This window comes from Eutrema salsugineum, unplaced genomic scaffold (assembly GCF_000478725.1).
Source record: "Eutrema salsugineum unplaced genomic scaffold, Eutsalg1_0 scaffold_1, whole genome shotgun sequence".
Lineage (NCBI taxonomy): Eukaryota > Viridiplantae > Streptophyta > Magnoliopsida > Brassicales > Brassicaceae > Eutrema > Eutrema salsugineum.
Window position 1 is genome coordinate 7,913,178 of NW_006256909.1, and position 21,727 is coordinate 7,934,904.

Genomic DNA, 21,727 nt, shown 5'->3' on the forward strand with positions numbered 1-21,727 from the left:
TCTCTCCATTTATAAGCAAAGCCGACTCTGCCTCCGAGTCTGAGGCCTTAATTTAATAAACTTCGTCTCCTTCTCTGCGGTCTCGCATCGTCGTTCGCTTGAGTAGTGTTTTTGCTCTGCTCTGTTCTTCAGTGAAGTGATAAAAATGGATTACAACGAATACGAACAGGAGCCTAATTACGTCGAAGACGATGACGATGAGGAGATTACTCAGGAAGACGCATGGGCCGTCATATCTGCTTATTTCGAAGAGAAAGGTCTCGTTCGTCAGCAGCTCGATTCGTTCGACGAGTTTATTCAGAATACTATGCAAGAAATCGTTGATGAGTCTGCTGATATCGAGATCCGACCTGAATCCCAGCACAATCCTGGCCACCAGTCAGATTTTGCCGAGGTTGTTTAGCTGGTTCTTCCTCGGTTTTTTATTTTCTAGGGTTTCTATGGGGATTTGAAATTCTGTGGTGGGGTTTATCGTGTTTGTGGCGGTTTTTAAGTGTTTCGGATTTAGCTTGTACAGTTTTGTTGCAATTAGGGTTTGCCTTCTCGAGTAGCTGATATCATTGATGTCCATTTATCTTAGTATTGAATGCTTGAGCTATTCGATTTTCAAGGTGTATTTACAGTTAGGATTTGATTATTGGTTGAAGCTCAAATCATTTTTTGCACCTCTGATATGACTATTCTCCTACAGTTTTGTTGGAATTAGGGTTTTCCCTTTTGGAGAAGCTGGTCTCATTGATGTCCCGAGATTATTTTTGTTTTCTATGCTTGAGCTTTCTGTTTTCTCAGTGTGTATTTTTCGTGGTTTTGAATATTGGTTTGAAGCTCAAATCAGTTTGACACTAGGAAAATGTGTTTGGTATCCTTTTTTTTGCTGTACCTATTCTACTTAAGACAATCTATTTTAGCATGTACAGTTTTGCTGCAAAAGGGTTTTGCCCTTCTCGTGAAGCTAATCTCATTGATGTCCCGAGATCATGTTTGTATTCTGAGCTATTCATTTTCTAGAGGTGTATTTTCTGATATAAATATACGTCCTGCAGACAATCTACAAGATTAGTTTTGGACAGATCTATCTGAGTAAACCTATGATGACCGAATCTGACGGAGAGACTGCCACCTTGTTCCCTAAGGCTGCAAGGTTAAGAAACCTCACATATTCGGCTCCTTTGTATGTTGATGTTACTAAGAGAGTTATAAAGAAAGGGCATGATGGTGAGGAAGTTACAGAGACACAGGATTTTACTAAAGTTTTCATTGGAAAGGTGTGCAAACTTTGTTGTAGTTCAAGATTTAATAAATCTGCATCTATCGTACAGTTCTGACTGTAGAAATGTTTTCGTCCTTTCCTAGGTTCCCATCATGCTCCGGTCTAGTTACTGCACGTTGTTTCAGAACTCGGAGAAAGATTTGACAGAGCTTGGCGAATGTCCTTATGATCAGGGCGGATACTTTATCATTAATGGCAGTGAAAAGGTTCTTATTGCTCAGGAGAAGATGAGTACGAACCATGTTTATGTTTTCAAGAAGAGACAGCCAAATAAGTATGCATATGTAGGTGAAGTCCGTTCCATGGCGGAGAACCAAAATAGGCCTCCAAGCACAATGTTTGTGCGCATGCTTGCTCGTGCTAGTGCGAAAGGGGTAAGATAAAGCTAATTGTCTTAACTTTTACGATATCCTTGATTAATTTCTTTTTCTGTACATTCTAAATTACGGTTAATAAGATTCATTCTGTGGCATATGGATACAGGGTTCATCTGGACAGTATATTCGGTGTACTCTACCATACATCAGAACAGAAATTCCTATTATCATAGTGTTTCGTGCGTTGGGATTTGTTGCTGATAAGGACATATTGGAACACATTTGCTATGATTTTGCCGATACTCAGATGATGGAGTTGCTCAGGCCTTCGTTGGAAGAAGCTTTCGTTATTCAAAATCAACAGGTATCTTCTTTTCTTTCATTTGGTTAAAGAAAATTTTTCTTCTGGCTCTTCTCATATTGGGAACTTGAAAATTTGATCCTGCAATCAGTTGATACTTGATAACTTTCATATTGCTTCAGGTTGCACTTGACTATATTGGGAAACGTGGTGCAACTGTTGGTGTAACCAAGGAAAAGAGGATAAAGTATGTATTAATCTAGACCTATTAAGTTAGGCATTATGATCTAAGAGGTCAACTACTGAGATGTTGACACTGGAGGTTTGCAATTGCAAAATTATCTTTGCAGGTATGCAAAAGACATCCTTCAAAAAGAAATGCTTCCTCATGTTGGAATTGGGGAGTATTGTGAGACGAAGAAAGCTTACTATTTTGGGTACGTATTCAGCTCACTCGTATTCATTTCGATTTCATATGTTTCTGTGTTGCTCACATAATGCTATATAAACCTTAGGTATATCATACACCGACTGCTGCTTTGTGCACTTGGCCGAAGGCCAGAAGATGATAGGGATCATTATGGTAACAAAAGGCTGGATCTTGCTGGTCCTCTGCTTGGAGGGCTGTTTAGAATGGTTTGTTATCGAACCACTTATCAACCATTTTTGGGACAAAACTGAAGAATTTTAAGTATCATTTTATTTGATATCTTACGAACCTAGCATCTTCTTTAACGCAGCTTTTCAGAAAGCTAACAAGGGATGTGAGATCTTATGTTCAGAAGGTCTCTTACTTTGTTACTCTTTCTTGAGCCGAGTACTTTAATTCTAGCTTGTTATTCTGTGTTTGGAAGTCTGATTCATGTCATTTTAACAGTGCGTTGACAATGGCAAAGAAGTCAATCTTCAATTTGCCATTAAGGCTAAAACAATTACCTCTGGCCTGAAATATTCTCTTGCTACTGGGAACTGGGGCCAGGCAAACGCTGCTGGCACAAGAGCTGGAGTCTCTCAGGTTAGGATGTTTCTTTGTTTCTTCTGTTTTTCAGCTCAAATAAATTCATGACATATGTTATGGGGTTTACAGTTTTGGTCTACATTGTTTATTGTAAGATTTTCATGGTTCTAAAGTCTTAACTAACAACAGGTTCTAAATCGGTTAACATATGCTTCCACTTTGTCACATCTGAGGCGTCTCAATTCTCCTATAGGGCGTGAAGGTAAAGCCTCGTTCTTTTTTTCCACTTCTGTTATGTCTTAGTGTATCTGTTTGTGCAGTTGGCGTATTTTAGTCATGGTTCTCTTTATTATCCACATCCTTGCAACTTGTATCTTAATCGAGTCTTACTTGCCAGGAAAATTGGCAAAACCAAGACAACTGCACAACTCGCAGTGGGGTATGATGTGCCCTGCTGAAACACCTGAAGGACAGGTAAAATCATTGCCTTTATAGAAATAAGGGTGTTTCGGGTTTCATTAAGTTCGATTACTTATTGTGGCTTTGCTGTGCCAGGCTTGTGGTCTAGTGAAAAACTTAGCGCTCATGGTCTACATAACAGTTGGATCAGCTGCTTATCCCATATTAGAATTTTTGGAAGAATGGGGTACTGAGAATTTTGAGGTCTGTAGCCCTTCACATTCAGTTTTTTAATTAATTCTTGCCACTTCCTTTCCTGTGGTTTCCTGAAGGTCGTAACTTGAATGTAGGAAATCTCTCCATCTGTTATACCCCAAGCCACAAAAATCTTCGTCAATGGAATGTGGGTTGGAGTTCATCGAGATCCTGACATGTTAGTGAAAACGTTAAGACGTTTGAGAAGAAGGGTAAGCATGCAATTTCTTTCAGATTTCCAAATATTTTAGTAAAAAAATTGCAACTTCTAGTAGAAATGATATATTACTTTTCCTCTTGCAGGTTGATGTTAACACTGAAGTTGGCGTTGTTAGAGATATCCGTCTAAAAGAGCTCCGGATATACACTGATTATGGTCGTTGTAGCCGTCCGTTGTTTATTGTGGATAATCAGAGGCTGTTAATAAAGAAGAGAGATATCTATGCCCTGCAACAAAGGGTAAAATTCTAGTCGTTCGTTCTTAAATACCTTTTGTTTTAAATTCAGTGTACCAATATTTGTTTTCATAACCCAGGAAAGTGCAGAAGAAGATGGTTGGCATCATCTAGTTGCCAAGGGCTTTATAGAATACATTGACACAGAGGAAGAGGAGACGACTATGATATCCATGACTATCAATGTGAGTAATAGAATGTCTGAAGGTTGAATTGATATAAATGCACTTGAGATGTACTCATTATCACAAAAAACTCAATCCTGATTTTGTTTTAGGATCTGGTTCAAGCTAGACTCCGTCCCGACGAGGCATATTCTGAAACTTACACACATTGTGAAATTCACCCCTCTTTGATATTGGGTGTATGTGCTTCAATCATACCATTTCCCGACCATAATCAGGTTTCTCTCTCGTTAAATGACTTGACTATGAGACAATTTAGTTGTGTAAATTCAGATATATGCTAACTAACTTGTACTTTTTTCTGCCACTTCTGTGTTTTGATGAATAGTCACCACGTAATACATATCAATCTGCTATGGGGAAGCAAGCAATGGGAATATATGTCACCAACTACCAATTTCGCATGGTATGTTCTAGGCTCTTAATTTGTGGTCTTTTCCCGCCATCTCTCGGTATAACACTTCATGCTTTAATGATATTATTATTATTATTGTTCTGTCAACCAGGATACCCTAGCCTATGTTCTCTATTACCCTCAAAAGCCTCTGGTTACGACAAGAGCTATGGAGCATCTTCACTTTAGGCAACTTCCGGCAGGAATTGTGAGTTATTTTGCTAAAAGTTTTCAGAATTCAGCTTTTACTCTTCCTATCAAATCTCTCAAATGGTTTTTTTTTCTTCTTGTTGTGCAGAATGCTATTGTTGCCATTTCTTGTTATTCTGGATATAATCAAGAAGATTCTGTCATCATGAACCAGTCTTCAATAGATCGTGGTTTCTTTCGATCCTTGTTCTTTCGGTCGTACAGGTGAGTATGCCATACTTGTAGACATTTGTTTCGGTCTTTCCATTTATTTAAACTGCAATCTGTCTGCTGGCAGAGATGAAGAGAAAAAAATGGGGACGCTTGTCAAAGAAGACTTTGGGCGCCCAGACAGAGCAAGTACAATGGTAAGACATAATTTGACACTTACGGTCATATTTCCGTGGTGCGTTTTGTAAGTGAAGTTTAACGCTTAGGGTTCCTGCTGCAGGGTATGCGACATGGTTCTTATGAAAAACTGGACGATGATGGTCTTGCACCTCCTGTAAGTATATAAATTATTGTTCCTTTAATGGTTATATCTGATATGATTAGGCGACTATGTTAGAAAGCATAACATAAAATTGTTTTCTTTTCTGGTATAGGGTACTAGAGTTACAGGTGAAGATGTAATCATTGGGAAAACCACTCCAATATCTCAAGATGAGGCTCAAGGACAATCATCGAGATACACTAGACGTGATCATAGTATAAGCTTGCGACATAGTGAAACTGGAATGGTGGATCAGGTAACTTGGGTATTTTCTGGCAGTTAGAGTTTGAACTATGAAACTGATTATATCTCGTTTAACGTGAAGCTGGGGTTTTGAAAGTTCTCAAATCTTATAACTTCTCTGAACTTCTTGTAGGTGTTATTGACTACAAATGCTGATGGTTTGAGGTTTGTGAAAGTGAGGGTCAGATCCGTTCGTATTCCTCAAATTGGAGACAAATTTAGTAGTAGACACGGTCAGAAGGGAACTGTAGGCATGACCTACACACAGGAGGACATGCCTTGGACGATTGAAGGCGTCACTCCCGATATTATTGTGAATCCACATGCCATTCCGTCTCGGATGACAATTGGACAGCTCATTGAGTGCATCATGGGAAAAGTGGCAGCTCACATGGGAAAAGAAGGAGACGCGACTCCTTTTACAGATGTCACGGTAAGTTACAGTTTTCCTTATCTGCTTGGTTGGTTAGTTTGTGGGGCTTAGCATATATTTGACCATTGTGGTGACTTTAGGTGGATAATATAAGCAAAGCTCTTCATAAATGTGGGTACCAAATGCGTGGATTTGAGAGAATGTACAATGGTCACACGGGCAGACCACTCACAGCTATGATATTCCTTGGGCCAACGTATTACCAAAGATTGAAGCATATGGTTGATGACAAGATTCACTCGCGTGGACGAGGTCCTGTGCAAATCTTAACAAGACAACCAGCTGAAGGGCGATCCCGTGATGGTGGTCTCCGTTTTGGAGAAATGGAACGCGATTGCATGATTGCACATGGTGCTGCTAACTTTTTGAAAGAGAGGCTGTTTGATCAAAGCGATGCGTATAGGATACACGTCTGTGAAACCTGTGGGCTCATCGCCATTGCAAATCTGAAGAAGAATTCTTTTGAATGCAGAGGTTGCAAGAACAAAACAGACATTGTTCAGGTAAGTTTCCAAATTGTGTATTTGGCTTCATCTTTTAACTCGTTCATGCTCACTTGCCTGATGGCATTTCATCTAATAATATTCACAGGTTCACATTCCATATGCTTGCAAATTGCTCTTTCAAGAGCTTATGTCAATGGCAATTGCGCCACGGATGCTTACCAAAGACCTGAATTCGGTTAAAGGCAGAAAGTGAGGAGCTTTGACTTCTGATTTTGTAAAACACTTATGAGTTTTTCTTTCACTCTTTTCCTGGCATCTTTGTAACAAAACTAAATTATGAGTATTTCTTTGAAACTATAAAAGGTATATGACATTTTCGAACTGATTCTTTATCTATGTTTTTCGGCTCCTAACTACACAACGATTTTAGTTATTAAACACACTGTATCATATTGGTGGTGGATCTGAGCAATATGGTGAGGGAATCTATTAGACCATCGAGAGTAACAACAACTTTTGTCTTTGGGACATTTCTCTGTGGCTTAGACTTCGACTTGAAAAAAGCTGAGAATGTCTTTCAAGCGCAGCTACAGAGAAGAGATTCTCACTTCTCAATGAATCCATGACTCACCAAGCATGAACTTCATGGCTTCCACAAGCTTATCAGCTTTTTCTGCAGACTTTTCACGCGCGTAGGAGCTAAAAGCTTTAAAGTAGAGAAGAGACGACCGCAATACCTTTCATTTTTTTGGGAATGTTCTCAAAAAGGGGCTAAACATCACCCAAAACAAGCCGAGATTAAATACCCTATAGAAAAGTTACAGAAATACTAGAGTATGAAACATTCTAATAGAGCCTAGTGAACATTCCAATAGAGCCTAATGAACATTCTTCATGGCAAAGTGAATCCTGATAAGGACTGCATAACATTCTTCAGTAGCATGATTTTGGATCAGCAAGCAAAGAAAACTCAAAACACAGTGAATTCATGCTTTTGAGGGTTTTAAAGTTCAAGAGAAAAATATCAGGTTAAAATTGAATTTCAATCAAAGGCGTAGGTTCAATTTGCAATTGTCATACACCTTCAAAAAAACAAAAAAACATAAAATTGAAAATGTAAAACATTTTGCTGACACCAAAATCGAACTGGAGACCTTATGTAAGTTTTCGTTATTTTGTAAAATGTAAATAATCGTGTTAAATCCTAAGCAAGAGCTTACGCCACGTTTCATCATCTTCGTCGCCGGAATCAATGAACATACTGAGGCGTTTCCCGGCGAATTTGATCCAAAGATCAATCGCGAGCAGATATTACTACACTAACAAAGTGAAGAAGACGACCCTTTACTCCAAAATCAGTCCTTTAGGAAACCCTAAATCAAGCGTCTACCCAGAACTCCAGAACTGGGTTCAATGCGGAAAGAAAGTCTCTGTCGCTGAGCTTGTTCGCATCGTTCACGATCTTCGTCGACGCAAACGCTTCCTCCACGCTCTCGAGGTAAGGGCTTCTATGAAATCAAAGGTCTTCTTTAGCTTCCGAGGAAACCTTCCCACAAATTCCAGGTTTTTTACTGTCAGGTTTCAAAATGGATGAAGGAGACTGGTGTATGTGTGTTCTCCCCAACAGAACACGCCGTTCATCTTGATCTCATTGGCAGAGTTCATGGATTCGTCTCTGCAGAAGAGTATTTCGAAAACCTCAAGGAACAATACAAGAACGACAAGACTTATGGAGCGCTTCTCAATTGCTACGTTAGGCAACAGAACGTGGAGAAATCTCTGTCGCATTTCCAGAAGATGAAGGAGATGGGTTTCGCTTCTTCCTCTCTTACTTACAACAACATCATGTGCCTCTACACGAAACTGGGCCAGCACGGTAAAGTTCCAGGAGTTTTGAGTGAGATGAAGGAAGACAATGTTGCTCCGGATAATTACAGTTTCAGGATCTGCATCAATGCTTTTGGTGCTATGTCTGATCTTGAGAGGATTGGTGCTGTCTTGCGAGATATGGAGAGGCAACAGGACATTGCAATGGACTGGAACACTTATGCTGTTGCTGCAAAGTTCTATATCGATGGTGGTTATCGTGATAAAGCGATTGAGCTTCTGAAAATGTCGGAAAATAGATTGGAGAATAAAGATGGTGAAGGTTACAATCATCTCATTACGCTCTATGCTAGGTTAGGGGATAAGGCAGAGGTGTTAAGGTTATGGGATTTGGAGAAAGAAGCTTGTAAAAGGCGAATAAATCAGGACTATCTTACCGTGTTGCAGTCACTTGTGAAGATTGATGCTTTGAAAGAAGCTGAGGAAGTACTTAAGGAATGGGAATCATCGGGAAACTGTTACGATTTTCGAGTCCTTAACACTGTGATTCGTGAGTACGCTGGAAAATGTATGGAGGAGAAAGCAGAAGCGATTCTTGAAGATCTAGCGAGGAGAGGGAAAGCTACTACACCAGAATCTTGGGAGCTTGTGGCTGTTGCATATGCGGAAAAGGGTGCTTTAGATAATGCTTTCAAGTGTATGAAAACGGCCTTGGGTATAGAAGTGGGGAACAGGAAATGGAGACCCGGGTTAAAGCTGGTTACAAGTGTTTTGAGTTGGCTCGGGGATGAAGGAAGCTCGAAAGAAGTAGAAAGCTTTGTTGCATCTCTTAGGAATTGTATCGTTGTGAACAGACAGATGTATCATGCTCTTGTCAAGGCTGATATAAGAGAAGGCGGAAGCAACGTTGATACTCTGTTGCAGCGTATGAAAGATGACCAGATTGAAACCGATGAAGAAACCACAGCGATTCTTAGCACAAGAAGTCCCTGCTGAGTTTTTTTTCTTCTTACTTTCTGTGATTATTGAAAAAGTTTTGTGAGAGTATTCATGAATGTCAAATACTTCAGAGATGAGTTTTGCAGTTTAACAGTATTTGATACCACAATCTTGTAACTCACTTCTTGGTCTTTAATTCCTCAGTCCCTACAGTATTGTCTAGTGCACTCTCTCGACTCTGATTGTAATAGCAAATAGAAGAATCTCCTCTGTTCTTGTGCAAATGCCGTTTACTCTCCCATATTGACTTAACAGAACGCAAAGTTGGAGCTTCAGCAATTTGGATTCATTTTTTATTGAACTCTATAATATTCACTCTGTAACAATGTGTTCCCACAAAAGAAATAAAATTGTATAGATTACAACCACTAAAAGAAAAACACAAGATAGTATGTCAACAAAACTATGTATCTGTATATTGTCAAGAATCATTGGAACTGTGTAGCACACCAGCTTGCTGTAGCTCAACAACTTTCTCATATCCCAGATTGTCTCTGAACCTCTTGGGAATGAAACAACGACCACCGAATCGCTGCTGTAAGAAAATCAGAAAAGCAAAGAGGAAACCGATGCAGAGGATAATAATATCCCATGTAGTGGAGTAATAATCCATTTTGTGGTTTGCATAAATGAATGACCAATCAAGAATCTTCCCGTAACTGTGACTTCTGTACAGGTCATAAGCATGAGGAAGCAATCTAACGAAGCTGTTTCCACTGTAAAACGAAGCAGCAAGAGACTTTGAGTCTGAGTTGCTGAATCCATTGAATAGTATTTGCGGAAGGAGGAACCCGTCAAGCATCAAACCACCATAAGATTTCAGATCTTTCCACAAAGAAGGACGTTGAAACGAGCGCTTCAGGTTCACCGGACGGTACAAGAGATTCCTTGCGCGCGGTTTCCCTATGTATACAATTCTTCTAGGAGTTCTATTATGGTTCACTAGCCAAGCAATCAATCCGCCGGTGATGTAGAGAGGTAAACACACATAAGAAACCTTCTTCTCTGCATTCCACAGGCGAAGATGATGCTCATCGCTTTTTCTAGCAGTCCAAGCTAGCTGGAGAAGACGGCACTCGAGTAAGAAAGCTATTAGTGTCACTATCCGCACCACAATCTCCTTGGCTTCAAGCCATCTATCATTCTCGAAGAATAAGCTCTGCTGTTTATGACTGCTTTTGAAGACTTCTTCAAAGTTTAACAGCAGAGGAATCATGTGACCTAGTGTGAGAAGTATCAGCATTGCAATGGAGATGAAAGGAAGTGCTTCTTGGTGTTTCTTCATATGGTAGAGCTGCATCCCCACGAAGAGACATGAGAGTGTATTGGATATTAAAACCATAGCAACTTCCAAATCCATTCTCCAAACAGATTCTTTGGCTTGATGAACATAGATCGACCTCGACAAAACCTCCATACGTCTAAAGTAAAGCGGATCTGTCTTTTCCCGTGTGCTTTCAATGGTTCCCGTTAAACGATCATCGCTTTGTGAATCAATTGGAGAAAACTTTATCTTGATTGCAAGACTGCAATCCACAGTCTCGTTTCGTATTGCCACTGTGCTCTTTAGCCTAACTGATTGACATCCTACCATACATAGCTCCCCTGTATCCCTATCATATGTTCCCTCTGCATTGATATCTCCAGGAGTTTCAGAAACCGGATTCAAGAAACGGAATCTGTAAGTGATATTTGTGAAGCTTTTAGTGACACTGTTGACATTCATAGGGATTCCACTTATCCCTTGCCCACGAACCAAAAGGTCACGATACAAACGATCTCCCACGAAGTAAGGGCTTGCACGGGCAGATCTCAACACATTGACTCCTCCATATTTCACTGTCATGACAAATCTCATGTCTGAAGTTTGAGCATCAGGGTAATGCTTTCCTTTGCTTTTGGAGCGAATCTTGCTAGCGCCGCATAACTTACCCACTCTCTCACTCTCTTTATACTCATATCTCAGACTCGGGAAACGCCACAGTGGATCGTCTAGGCTCGAGAACTCAACTCTTCTGAAATAGCTTGGATCACTCTCTGTTTTAGCACTCCAAAGCTGCCCAACTACCGGAGCCATGCTTTTAATCGACAAGACAGCAGGAAATCTCAAACTTAACCTCAGTGAACAATCACCAACCACAGCATTACTCAAAGAATCGGAAAAATTCAAGATCCTGCACGCTACACCACAGAACCTATTCTTCTCTACATCCCATGTCCCCTCTGCAATCAAAGTAGTGCTCGGATCAAACGGAAACAACCTGCTAAAACTGCTTGTGTTACTTAATGACAAAAGCAACCGCATCTTCTCACCATCACACAGAAACGATAAGAGAGACATGAAACCAGGTGTGTACTCTATGTCACTTCCCAAAGGACTGCAACTACGGTTAATCACACAATCATTTTTGTACATCAGACCAAACATATGACTTCTACCTTCAAAGAATACCTTACACATTCCTCCCAAAACTCGATCCAAAGACAAACTCTCTTCACTGTTTGTCCCGCAATCCGATTTCGATTCCTCTAACAACTCGTACTCATAGTTCAAAGGAGTGTTTTTGGCACCAAGAATCGTGATCGTTTCGAAATTACTCTGGTTATTATTCACGATCTCTAACACTCCCTTAACTAAACCTCCATAGATATTGGAGTCATTCGAATAGTTAAGCATTAGACGAGCATCAAAGGACTTCAAATCACTACCTTCCCCAGAGAAAACTTGCGTTGATCCGACCATACATACTTGTCCTGTAGATTCCGACCAAAACCCAGAAAAATCGAAACTGTGTCCGTCCCAAGAGCTCACCGGGATCCTGCGTCCGTCGATCTGCGTTACCTGAATCTTTTGATGGCCAAAATCGCCGGCGTAATTAGAGGAGGAAGCGGAGGTTCTGGAGATTTGTAAAGTCAATCTGGCCTCGACCTTGTAAATCTTACCATCGCCAAGAGTTTTGCGGATGGATTTAGGCCTAAACCTAGCTGATTTAATGTCACCGTTCCGTGGTTGAATCCGATTGAAGGAGTCGCCGCCGGAGAAGAAGCTGACATCGAATGCAAGCGATGCGTGGCTAAAAGCGGCGGAGGGGGAAGGATCGACCGGAGATTCAGGAACTAAGTGGTTGCAGTGATCGGAGTAAGGGATTTGTGGGGTTTTGAAGGAATTAGGATTCACTAGAGATGAAACGGTGAGTGAAGTTGCAGAGGTCAGAATGAGGAGGAGGAGGATGAAGAGTGAATGGCATGGTTGTAAATAAAGGAATTTAGAAGGGTAGTTTGAAGATGAAGATGGCGGCCGAAAAGTCGCCATTGTAACGAGGAAGTGAGAAGCTTTTTACATGCTCTGTTTCTTCTTCCTTCCTCTCTCCGATTTCAAGATCCGCTTGCTTACCTTTTTAATAATTTTTTTTTTTTTTTTGGGGTCAACTAGCCTTGTTTTTTATTACTTAATAAATTATAAATTTATGTACACTATCAAAGTAAAAATTAGGTTAACAATCATGTTCTTCCACAATAATCCACAGTTTATTTTTATTTATGGATTACAAGTAGCCAACTTCATACGTTAACTAGAATGGTTTGGAGAGCTAGATGAACGAGATCGATATACAATAAGCTCAAAGTAAATATTTTTTATATAATCTGATTGTATTTCCTTGAAACGCTTTAATTCAGTCACTTGTGGTTTTTTTTTGCTACAAGTCACTTGTGGTTTTTTGGACATCCATTGATTTCAGTCACTTAAATGATTTGGTAAAACAAATTCAATTGGAAGATCAAACCAAAGTGTACCAAAATATTGAGCTAATACAACACCAAAAACAAAACCCTTCAACATATATGTAGAAGCCTTGACATAAAAGGAAACAAATGGAATATATTTATAAATGCAACGGCGCAACTTAAACAATAGTTACTTAAAAGTAGACGATAATTTTTATTTTCTATTTCAGCAACGGAACAAAGTCAAGGCTTTGTTAAAATGTGTTGCTTTGGCTGCAAGGTACTCTTCCCATATCAAACGCCGATAGATAGGAGGATGATCCTTGTCGTTGATCAACGGACCAATCTGAAGGTTCTTGGGTGGACCAGAGAAATATGCGGCTGTGACACGGTGGTGCGTCTTGTTCACCACCACGCGGTGCATCGTACTTTTGAACCGTCCATTGGATATGATATGAGACAAATCTCCCATTATAACAACAAGACCATCTTCTATTGGATCCACTCCAATCCATCTCGACTCTTCTTCTTGTGGATTTTGAATCTCTAGACCTGACCAATCCAATGCTTGTTTCATATCTTATAACGTTTTGTTATTCTAGAATGAACATATACATTTTCTGATATGTTTCTATGATCTGCTTAATCGATTGAAATTTTTATGTATACATTTTATAACAATTATTTTCTTTGGTGTCCAGATTACTATATCTGAGTTATTAACTCTGAATATCTTTTCTTTTTATAGAAAAAACATAAAACCATATTATATGTAATCAAAATGGTAGAAAAGTTTCTAGAAAAATTATTGAGTTCTAACTCATAATCAATTGACAATGAGAATATTAACTAATGCCCTATCTATATAATATATTTGATCCATCCTCTTTTCAATTTGTGGGAAATTTTATCAGAACTGAAATTAATATTTTAAAACCCACAAGGATTGCATATTAATTATATATTTTATGTCTTGATTTTGTTAATACCACGAATTTATGGGTGTCAGATCGATGGAAGTATGATATTCGATATATAAAACTACAAATAAAAGGTGGTGAATCTCCTAATCTCTAACCTGAAATGTTGCCTTGATAGAGGATGGTTAGTAGGGAGGAGTCTGTGTGAGGGGCTAAGCCCATGGCTAGATGAGGGTCAGAGCAGACCGGATAGGAGTTCAACTGCAGAAAAGATTGGATCGAGTCGGTTCTTGTACCGGCTATGTCCGGTTCCAGCCATCTCAATTCTTCATGTGTTAGTCCTATCGTACCCATCACCATGCTTACTAGTCTGTGACTTAGATCACCCATTTCCTTCTGATACTCTTCCATCACATTGCTGCATTTTCAAAGAACCCGTATCTAAGATGATTATTACTAAGAAAATGAATATGTGTAGCTATTTAAATTAATGTTGAGTATTATATATGATTTCGCCTGAACTAGTAATCCAAATATATTTAATTTATTGATAATGTATAGAATGCATTTGGATTTGGGAAAAGAGCTTTCAAAGTAAACATATAGCATAGTTTCTCTCACTTAATTTTTTTTTTTTTTAAATTCATATTTGTTGACAAAACAAATCAAACAAAATATAGCCATGTTTAGATTGGTCCAAAGAATTTTCTAATTAAGGAGAATAGTTTAAAAACTAGTAATATCATTATTTATACTTTGTGACAATATGTATTTACGTTGCGTTATTAGTTAGAGCCAAAATATAATAATTGTTATTGGTAAATCGAGCCAACAATATAAAATTTCTATTTTTTTCACCAGAAGTCGGTATGATCGTCGGGGTCGGGCCATAGGATTTTAGCGTGGCGTTGAAGAGAGGAACCCATAACGGAGAATCCTTCAGACCACATGAGCTTATCATAGAACATGGAGATCCGAGCCACACCGTAACCAGTGGACTCGTCTGGTGATCGGATGGCTAGGATCTTACGATGCATGGGCAAAGAGAAAAGCTTCTTCATTTGGCACCCAACGTTTTGGAGTAACGAGTGTGGGATTCCATGGTCTGTGATGTGAAACACACCCCATTCCTCACAGGCGTGTCGTAGTAGCACCTGCTCCGGGTTGGACAAGCTGATGATGGGAATGGGTCGGATCGTTGGTTCGGGTTCGAGTACGGGTTCGGGTTCGGACCAGACGTGAGAGTCGGGTAGGGTTTTGGTGTTGGTGAAGTCTAGTGGGATGATGCGGTCACGGTTCACGGGGTTGTTCTTGAATAGCTGTGTTACGGAGCTCATTATGTATTGCTTTTTCTTTAATTCTTTTGAGGCTTGTAATGGAGAGAAATTAAGATTGTAGCTGCATATAGCACAATATATAGTGTTGAGACTTGAGAGTGAGGTATACACACATGACTCATTTGTATTTATGCAGAGAAGATGTTTATTTAATTTTGACTCTTTTTTCTTACTCTGCATCTCTATGTATTATAAATATAATTAAGATGTCAAAAAGAGATATTTTTCGTTGAAAAAAAATATCTTGTAGATATTTATCTATACAGTTATTTGTCAAAAAAAAAAAAAAAAAAAAGAAGAATAGGTATTTGTCGACTGTCGTATAGGAAAAGTATACATATATCAATAGGGAAAAACTTTATGGATATTTTAGATGAATTTTCTTTTTTTTTTTTACTTTGTAGCTCTAACGAGATTGATCAAACATTTCGTTAGCATGACTTATCGTTAGCAACTAAATTTGGTCATAAGTATTCTTGGAAATACCCATGATGATTTTTCCATGAGATTCGCCGCAAACAAATGTAATGGAGTTGTGACTAAATTATTCGTCAATTGTCATAAAACCTATCGGAGTGTTTTTACGGTAATTTTTTTTTTATTTAAAAAAGTTCTATAAACATTTATTACATAATATATGATAGTAATTCTTTTTAGCTTGGGTGCACCATGCATGCGATTGCGAAGTTGACTTGAGAAAATATAATATGCATAGAGAAAAAAGAAGGGTTCATAATAATTATAGAAGAGCATTTAAAGTTGTTCTCTCCATGAGTCTTGTCTAAACAGCTCAGGTGCTTTCTTTACCTTTCAACCATACACAACTCTAACATACACGTGTGCCTTTTTCTTGTCCTTTTCTCCTCTTCTCTTAATTCTTTTTTTTGTCGTCTTTTCAATTTATTTCCATCTTTGTGACATGCATGTATTCGTCGTTTTCTAGTTGTCAAATAATTAACCTTTTGAATAAATGGACAGCTCTAATGATTTGAAAGCGGTGTCGTCGCTGTCTGGATGCTTAGCATTGTATGATCACTGCAATTATCTAGTGTAACGAGGTGCTTTAGGTAGATAGATGGAATTGGATGGTGTAGTTAGACTCAAGCACTTTCAAAGTTTAATTCTTAATTTAGTTTACAAAAGTTTAACTAGCTTAGTTCCATTTTGCATCTGAATGAACGAAAACGTATTAGTATTATTAACATGGGTTTACATTCTGAGTAGAAAGAAACTTATTTGTGTTAGTACTATTAACCGAGCGATAAAAATGTCGATTGCATTAACGTTCATCATATCTTCTCGATTTTCGTTAACATAAATTTTCAGTATTTTAAAAAAAAATTCTACAAAGTCTTTGACATTTTTCACATGCTTCGGAAAATTTTATAAGCTTTTGCTAAGTACGTAGGATTACAAACTGTGGTAAAGTCGCAAGTCAAGAAACCATCAATTCGTAATACGTTAAACGAAAAAGAGATATTATTTAGGCTAGAATATTTTTTTATTAATTGTGTGAATAAAATCTATTATATAATGGGAAAGTTTTCTCTTTTCTTAGGGTGTCCATATCAACATCATTAAAAAGAATCTATTTTAAATATTTATTTATTAAAACATAATTATATTTATTACTATATTTTAAATTTAAATCAGTAAAATTTAATACTAAACTTATAAATTTAGAATGTTATACAGATTAATGAATAGAATAAAATTTAACTGATATAAACTAGACTAAATATATATATATATATATATTTAAGTGAAAACAACATATTGTTAAAAACTGAAAAAAGGTTAAAGAAAACGACAATAATAAAAAAAATAAAAAGATGATGAAAAAAATAAAAGTAGGAAAAAGAAGAAAAGGGAAAAAAAGACACATATGAATATGAAGTAAATAAAAAAGAAGTAAAAGAAGGAGAACATATACACCAGATAAATAAAAGTAAGCAATGAAAAAAATTAGGAAAAAAAATAAAAAAAAACTGAAAAAACATTAAAAACATAAAGAAAAAGAAGAAGAAGAAGAAATAAAAGACGATCAAGAAAAAAAAAATAAATAACAAGAGGAAGAACACAAAACCAGTGAAAAAAATACGAAAATTATGACATTAAAATAAGAAAAAAGAACGAAAGATGAAGATAATAAACTATAAAAATATAAAACTAGAGAAAAAGAATAAAAAATTAAGAAAAAAGAAAAACGTGATAGATTAGCTATTCAACAATTTGTAATAATAGATATTACTTTGTACTTCTTTTTCCAGATTTAACATCAACATATGAGCCCGAGCGAAGAGCGGAATCAATATCTAGTATTTCAAATTATAGAGACCTCTTTATATAAAAACCAAAACCCGACACAAATAAAAATAAAAAACCCTTCCTCGCCGCCCCTCTCCTAGGATGCCACCACCTCCGATTCCCCCCGACCCCCCCGATCCGTACTCCTTCCAAGTTATCTCCGCTACCCCTCCGTCGGGAGCCATTGCTTGCTTTCTCGACCTTCCTGCGGCTGATGTCGGAATTCCTTTGGCTCCGCCGACTTCTCGGGTAGCACCGGTGGAGGCTTTCTCCCCTCCTGGTGTTCTCCCGCCGGACCCACAGCTCATTGCCCAATCCGCCGTGGGTTCTGCTTCTCCGATCTCTAATGCCCAAGTCCCAGCTGTGGATTCGGCCCTCCCTGATGTTTCTCCTCAAGTTGTCGCTGATAAGCCTGGTCCTTCTCATTCTAATCCGGTGCTGAACCCAGATTTCAATTGGGCTTCAAACATTAAGCCTTCCTCCAAGTTCTCTGATACTAACGTGAAGGTTTCTACCTCCCCTGAAGGCAGACCCAGGGTTAAGATCCCTAGTGAGGTTTTTGAACGAGGGGCAAAGCTTCATTCCGACTTTATTGTCGGTATTTTCTATGGAAACGCTCCCTCATATGGGAAGATTTGGGGTGTTCTCAACTACCTCTGGGGTCGGGATAAGAAGGTAACAATGCATAAACTCAACCAGAATGCCTTTTTATTCCATATCCCTTCTCCGTCCTTGCGAAGACGCGTCCTTCAGCATGAGCTTTGGAGAGTTGGAGACTCCCCTTTTTTTGTTACCGAGTGGAAATCGTCTTTCAGTCGGGACCCTCCTTCACTCCTCCGTGCCCCGATTTGGGCCGTGATTCACAACATCCCTTTTGATCTTGTGACTGAAGAAGGTACACATATCATTTCCAAATTGCTGGGTCGCCTGGTCGAAGCGAAGCCCTTCACCAAAGTTGACTCTTTTGAAGTTAAAGTGGTCATGAACCTTACCACTCCTCTGCCTCGTGAAGTCGAAATTGAAGATGAGGATGGTTCTATTACTCTGCTAGGAGTCTCATACCCTTGGCTTCCTCCATTGTGTTCTTTTTGTGATGAGCTTGGACATAAGGAATCTCTTTGTCCCAAAAAACCGGCGGTGAATGGCCCAAGCAAACCTAGCAAGAAGCAGCAGCAAGATCCTGCTTCTACTTCATCTGGTAATCCTCCAAAGACTCGGGCTGTTTGGAGACCAGTTGCTATACCAAATGTTTCCCTCTCTGCTACCACTCAAGAGGAATCCATCCCCTCGAAGACTCCCTCGGCCCCTCTTGCCGCTGTGGACCGTCAAACAATCTTAGTGTCTCGCCAGGACCATTCCGAGCCACCAGCAGAATCTGATTCTGACCCCCGTTCTTACCTGTTTCCAATGCTGCGAACCGTAGCTTGGATTTAATTCCAGCATCTTTGAATCCTCCCTTAAGGCGTGACAATCCCTATGCAGCACTGGTGATCGAGAGCTGTGATGATTCCTCGTCTCAAGAGGGTCAGATTGAAGTCTGGAAGCCCGATAAAGGAAAGTCCTCCCCATCGTCGTCTCCCTCGAAAAACAAGAAAAAGAAGCGTAAAGTTTTTGCTAGATCCTCTTCTTCTAGCTCTGGTACACCGAAAGGTGGTCAGTTTCCCCTTGCGTTAGAGGGGCGACACCATCCCTAATTCTCCTATGTCAGATACATTCTTTTGGAACGTGCGGGGTCTCAATGATAACTCTAAGCATAGGCCACTCTTTAATTGGATCTCTTCAAGACCGATCTCGTTTGGTGCACTTATTGAAACGCATGTTGATGCTTCAAACAAGAACAATATTATTTCCGCCTTGGGACAGGATTGGATTGTTGTTGCTAACTATCAGTTCTCTCCTCTTGGAAAGATTTGGATCATATTTAAACCACCAACCAAAGTTTCTGTGTTGTTTATGGATCTGCAGTCTATCACCTGCGAGATCTCCCTGGATGATGATGTCAGCTTTATTTACACGGCCGTCTACGGCTCAAACTTGGAGGACATAAGGAGAGACCTTTGGGCTTCTCTATCGGACACTCATGCGTCTTTCTCGTTAAATTCTAAACCCTGGATGGTTTGTGGGGACTTCAATGAGATTATCAGACCCGACGAATCTTCAAACCCGAATGTTGTTGTCTCATCAGCTCCCATGAGGCGTTTTAGTGACTGTCTCTTCTCCATTGGTTTGTTTGACCTCCCATCTCAGGGTCCTCTCTTCACTTGGACGAATAAGAGACTAATTGACCCGGTTGGGAGGAAGCTAGACAGATGTCTCGTCAATGACCTGTGGATTTCTTCTTTCCCTTCAAGCCACTGCTCCTTTGAAGCGCCAGAGTTTTCCGATCATGCTCCATGCCACATCAGGTTGAAATCGGCTCCTCCATCCTTTGGTACCCGCCCCTTTAAATTCTATAACTTCCTATCTAAGTTACCGTGTTTCTTGGAAACGGTTGCTGTTGCTTGGGAGAACTCGGGTCCTCCTGCCACTTCCACTGGTGACTTGGGATACAAATTGAAAATTCTGAAGAAACCATTGAAAGCCCTTTGGAGGGAAAGGTTCAGTGATATTGAGAAAAGGGTCGCGGAAGCAGCAGAGAAATTGCGCTCAGTGCAGATAATCGCCCTTAATGATCCATCCCCGGCTAATATGCATGTTGAAAAGGAATCTTTGGATGAGTGGCAAACACTGCGATCGGCGGAAGAGAGTTTTCTCAGACAAAGATCCAGGGTCAAATGGCTCGCTGAAGGCGATCATAATACTGGGTTTTTCCATCGGTATACGAAGGTCCGTAATGCCTCCTCTGCTATAAAGTATATCTTAAAGGTGGATGGCTCCCGCACCTCTTCTCTCCAAGAAGTTCATGAACTGGCGGTTGAACACTTCTCAGAGTTCATGAACAAAGTCAGAGGTGTCTTCTGTCCTAATCTCCCTGCTTTTTTAACCCAGCTGCAGCCGAAAAGGATCAGTGTGATTTCTGCAAATCTTCTTTCTGCTCCGGTCACGTCTGAGTTAATCAGGGAAACGCTTTTCTCCATGCCTCTAAACAAGACTCCGGGACCTGACGGCTATCCTTCAGAGTTTTTCCGCGCCACATGGAGTATTATTGGGCCTGAGCTGTGTATTGCGGTCAAAGACTTCTTCTCTTCAAGCTTCATCCCAACGGCTTTGAACAACACCTCAATGGTTCTGATCCCTAAGCGCCCTGGGGCTGATTCGCTGAAGGAATTTAGACCAATCTCCTGCCTTAACACTGGGTATAAAATCATTTCAAGGATTCTGGCTGATCGGTTAAAGAAGCATCTGCCTTATCTTATTGCACCAAACCAATCCGCGTTTGTCAAGGATAGACTTCTTATAGAAAATGTGCTCCTTGCCTCTGAAGTGCTGTTGGGATATCACAAAGTTTCTACCCCTCCGAGAATCACTTTGAAGGTTGATATCTCGAAAGCCTTTGATTCGGTCAGGTGGGACTTTGTCCTGAGCTCTCTCCAAGCCTATGGTGCTCCGGAGGTTTTTCTTGGCTGGATTAAAGCCTGTATTTGCTCTCCTTCGTTCTCGATTAGTATTAATGGTGTCACTTCTGGGTACTTCAAAAGTCAATCTGGGCTGAGACAAGGTGATCCTCTGTCCCCAACCTTATTTGTCATGATTATGAACATTCTTTCGCTCATGTTGAACCAGGCCGCAGAGGGAGGGGTTTTTGCTTATCATCCCGGTTGTGATATTCAGCAGCTGACCCATCTCTGTTTCGCGGATGACCTTCTTATCTTCTTGGATGGGTCAGAAAAATCTCTTGATGGAGTTCTTCAGGTTCTTTCTCTCTTTGAAAAGATTTCCGGTTTGGCAGTTAATATTGAGAAGACTTCCATGTTTTGCTCTGGTGTGGATGATGAAGCGCTCGCCCGTATCCTGATTAAGCACTCTCTCGCCCCCTCATCTCTCCCGGTGAGGTACTTAGGGTTTCCTTTGTGTTCAAAGCGGCTGTCTACCTCTGATTGTGACCCATTGATATCTCAAGTCAAAAAGAAGTTGAATGGTTGGTCTACTAAGTGCTTGAGCAGAGCTGGCAAGCTGCAGCTTATCGTTTCTGTGATCTCGGGTATCACAAACTTTTGGTGCTCAGCTTTTATTCTTCCAAAGAAAATTATAAAGAAGGTTAATGGTATGTGTGCTGCTTTCTTATGGACGGGCACCTCAGATAATTCAAAGGGTGCAAGGGTTTCCTGGTTTG

General features: G+C 39.7%; 4 protein-coding genes across 4 annotated transcripts; 2 read left to right on the forward strand and 2 right to left on the reverse strand.

The window, feature by feature from the left end:
- Nucleotides 1-145: 145 nt before the first annotated feature.
- On the forward strand, nt 146-6,746 carry LOC18028531 (DNA-directed RNA polymerase II subunit 2). Its single transcript, XM_006413680.2, has 25 exons — nt 146-394; nt 1,044-1,265; nt 1,354-1,644; nt 1,754-1,951; nt 2,071-2,135; nt 2,239-2,325; nt 2,404-2,524; nt 2,629-2,673; nt 2,766-2,903; nt 3,036-3,108; nt 3,244-3,320; nt 3,402-3,509; nt 3,596-3,712; nt 3,804-3,959; nt 4,036-4,140; nt 4,233-4,358; nt 4,469-4,546; nt 4,647-4,742; nt 4,833-4,948; nt 5,022-5,091; nt 5,175-5,228; nt 5,329-5,472; nt 5,593-5,892; nt 5,973-6,395; nt 6,484-6,746. The coding sequence occupies exons 1-25, from the start codon at nt 146-148 to the stop codon at nt 6,589-6,591; spliced, it is 3,567 nt and encodes a 1,188-aa protein (XP_006413743.1). The 3' UTR covers nt 6,592-6,746.
- An 807-nt stretch (nt 6,747-7,553) lies between these two features.
- LOC18028532 (pentatricopeptide repeat-containing protein At4g21705, mitochondrial) lies at nt 7,554-9,400 on the forward strand. The gene is made up of 2 exons (XM_006413681.2): nt 7,554-7,836; nt 7,917-9,400. The coding sequence occupies exons 1-2, from the start codon at nt 7,591-7,593 to the stop codon at nt 9,159-9,161; spliced, it is 1,491 nt and encodes a 496-aa protein (XP_006413744.1). The 5' UTR covers nt 7,554-7,590; the 3' UTR covers nt 9,162-9,400.
- A 38-nt stretch (nt 9,401-9,438) lies between these two features.
- Nucleotides 9,439-12,517, reverse strand: LOC18028533. The gene has a single exon (XM_006413682.2). It carries the CDS (start codon nt 12,475-12,477, stop codon nt 9,586-9,588), a length of 2,892 nt encoding a protein of 963 aa, XP_006413745.1. The 5' UTR covers nt 12,478-12,517; the 3' UTR covers nt 9,439-9,585.
- Nucleotides 12,518-13,096: 579 nt separating this feature from the next.
- LOC18028534 (gibberellin 3-beta-dioxygenase 3) lies at nt 13,097-15,172 on the reverse strand. The gene is made up of 3 exons (XM_006413683.2): nt 14,669-15,172; nt 13,969-14,228; nt 13,097-13,442 (listed from the first exon to the last, which is right to left on the reverse strand). Exons 1-3 carry the CDS (start codon nt 15,145-15,147, stop codon nt 13,117-13,119), a joined length of 1,065 nt encoding a protein of 354 aa, XP_006413746.1. The 5' UTR covers nt 15,148-15,172; the 3' UTR covers nt 13,097-13,116.
- Nucleotides 15,173-21,727: the final 6,555 nt, after the last annotated feature.

What these genes read in the sequence shown, in the direction of transcription:
- LOC18028532 (XM_006413681.2), top strand. Translation starts at nt 7,591, where the DNA reads ATGAACATACTGAGGCGTTTCCCGGCGAATTTGATCCAAAGATCAATC. An exon ending in GCTTCCTCCACGCTCTCGAG is followed by an intron (nt 7,837 to 7,916) that starts GTAAGGGCTTCT and finishes TTTTACTGTCAG; the next exon opens with GTTTCAAAATGGATGAAGGA.
- LOC18028533 (XM_006413682.2), bottom strand. Translation starts at nt 12,477, where the DNA reads ATGGCGACTTTTCGGCCGCCATCTTCATCTTCAAACTACCCTTCTAAA.
- LOC18028531 (XM_006413680.2), top strand. Translation starts at nt 146, where the DNA reads ATGGATTACAACGAATACGAACAGGAGCCTAATTACGTCGAAGACGAT. An exon ending in AAGAAAGCTTACTATTTTGG is followed by an intron (nt 2,326 to 2,403) that starts GTACGTATTCAG and finishes TATAAACCTTAG; the next exon opens with GTATATCATACACCGACTGC. An exon ending in ACAAAACAGACATTGTTCAG is followed by an intron (nt 6,396 to 6,483) that starts GTAAGTTTCCAA and finishes TAATATTCACAG; the next exon opens with GTTCACATTCCATATGCTTG.
- LOC18028534 (XM_006413683.2), bottom strand. Translation starts at nt 15,147, where the DNA reads ATGAGCTCCGTAACACAGCTATTCAAGAACAACCCCGTGAACCGTGAC. An exon ending in GACGATCATACCGACTTCTG is followed by an intron (nt 14,229 to 14,668) that starts GTGAAAAAAATA and finishes TTGAAAATGCAG; the next exon opens with CAATGTGATGGAAGAGTATC. An exon ending in CTATCAAGGCAACATTTCAG is followed by an intron (nt 13,443 to 13,968) that starts GTTAGAGATTAG and finishes TGGATTGGTCAG; the next exon opens with GTCTAGAGATTCAAAATCCA.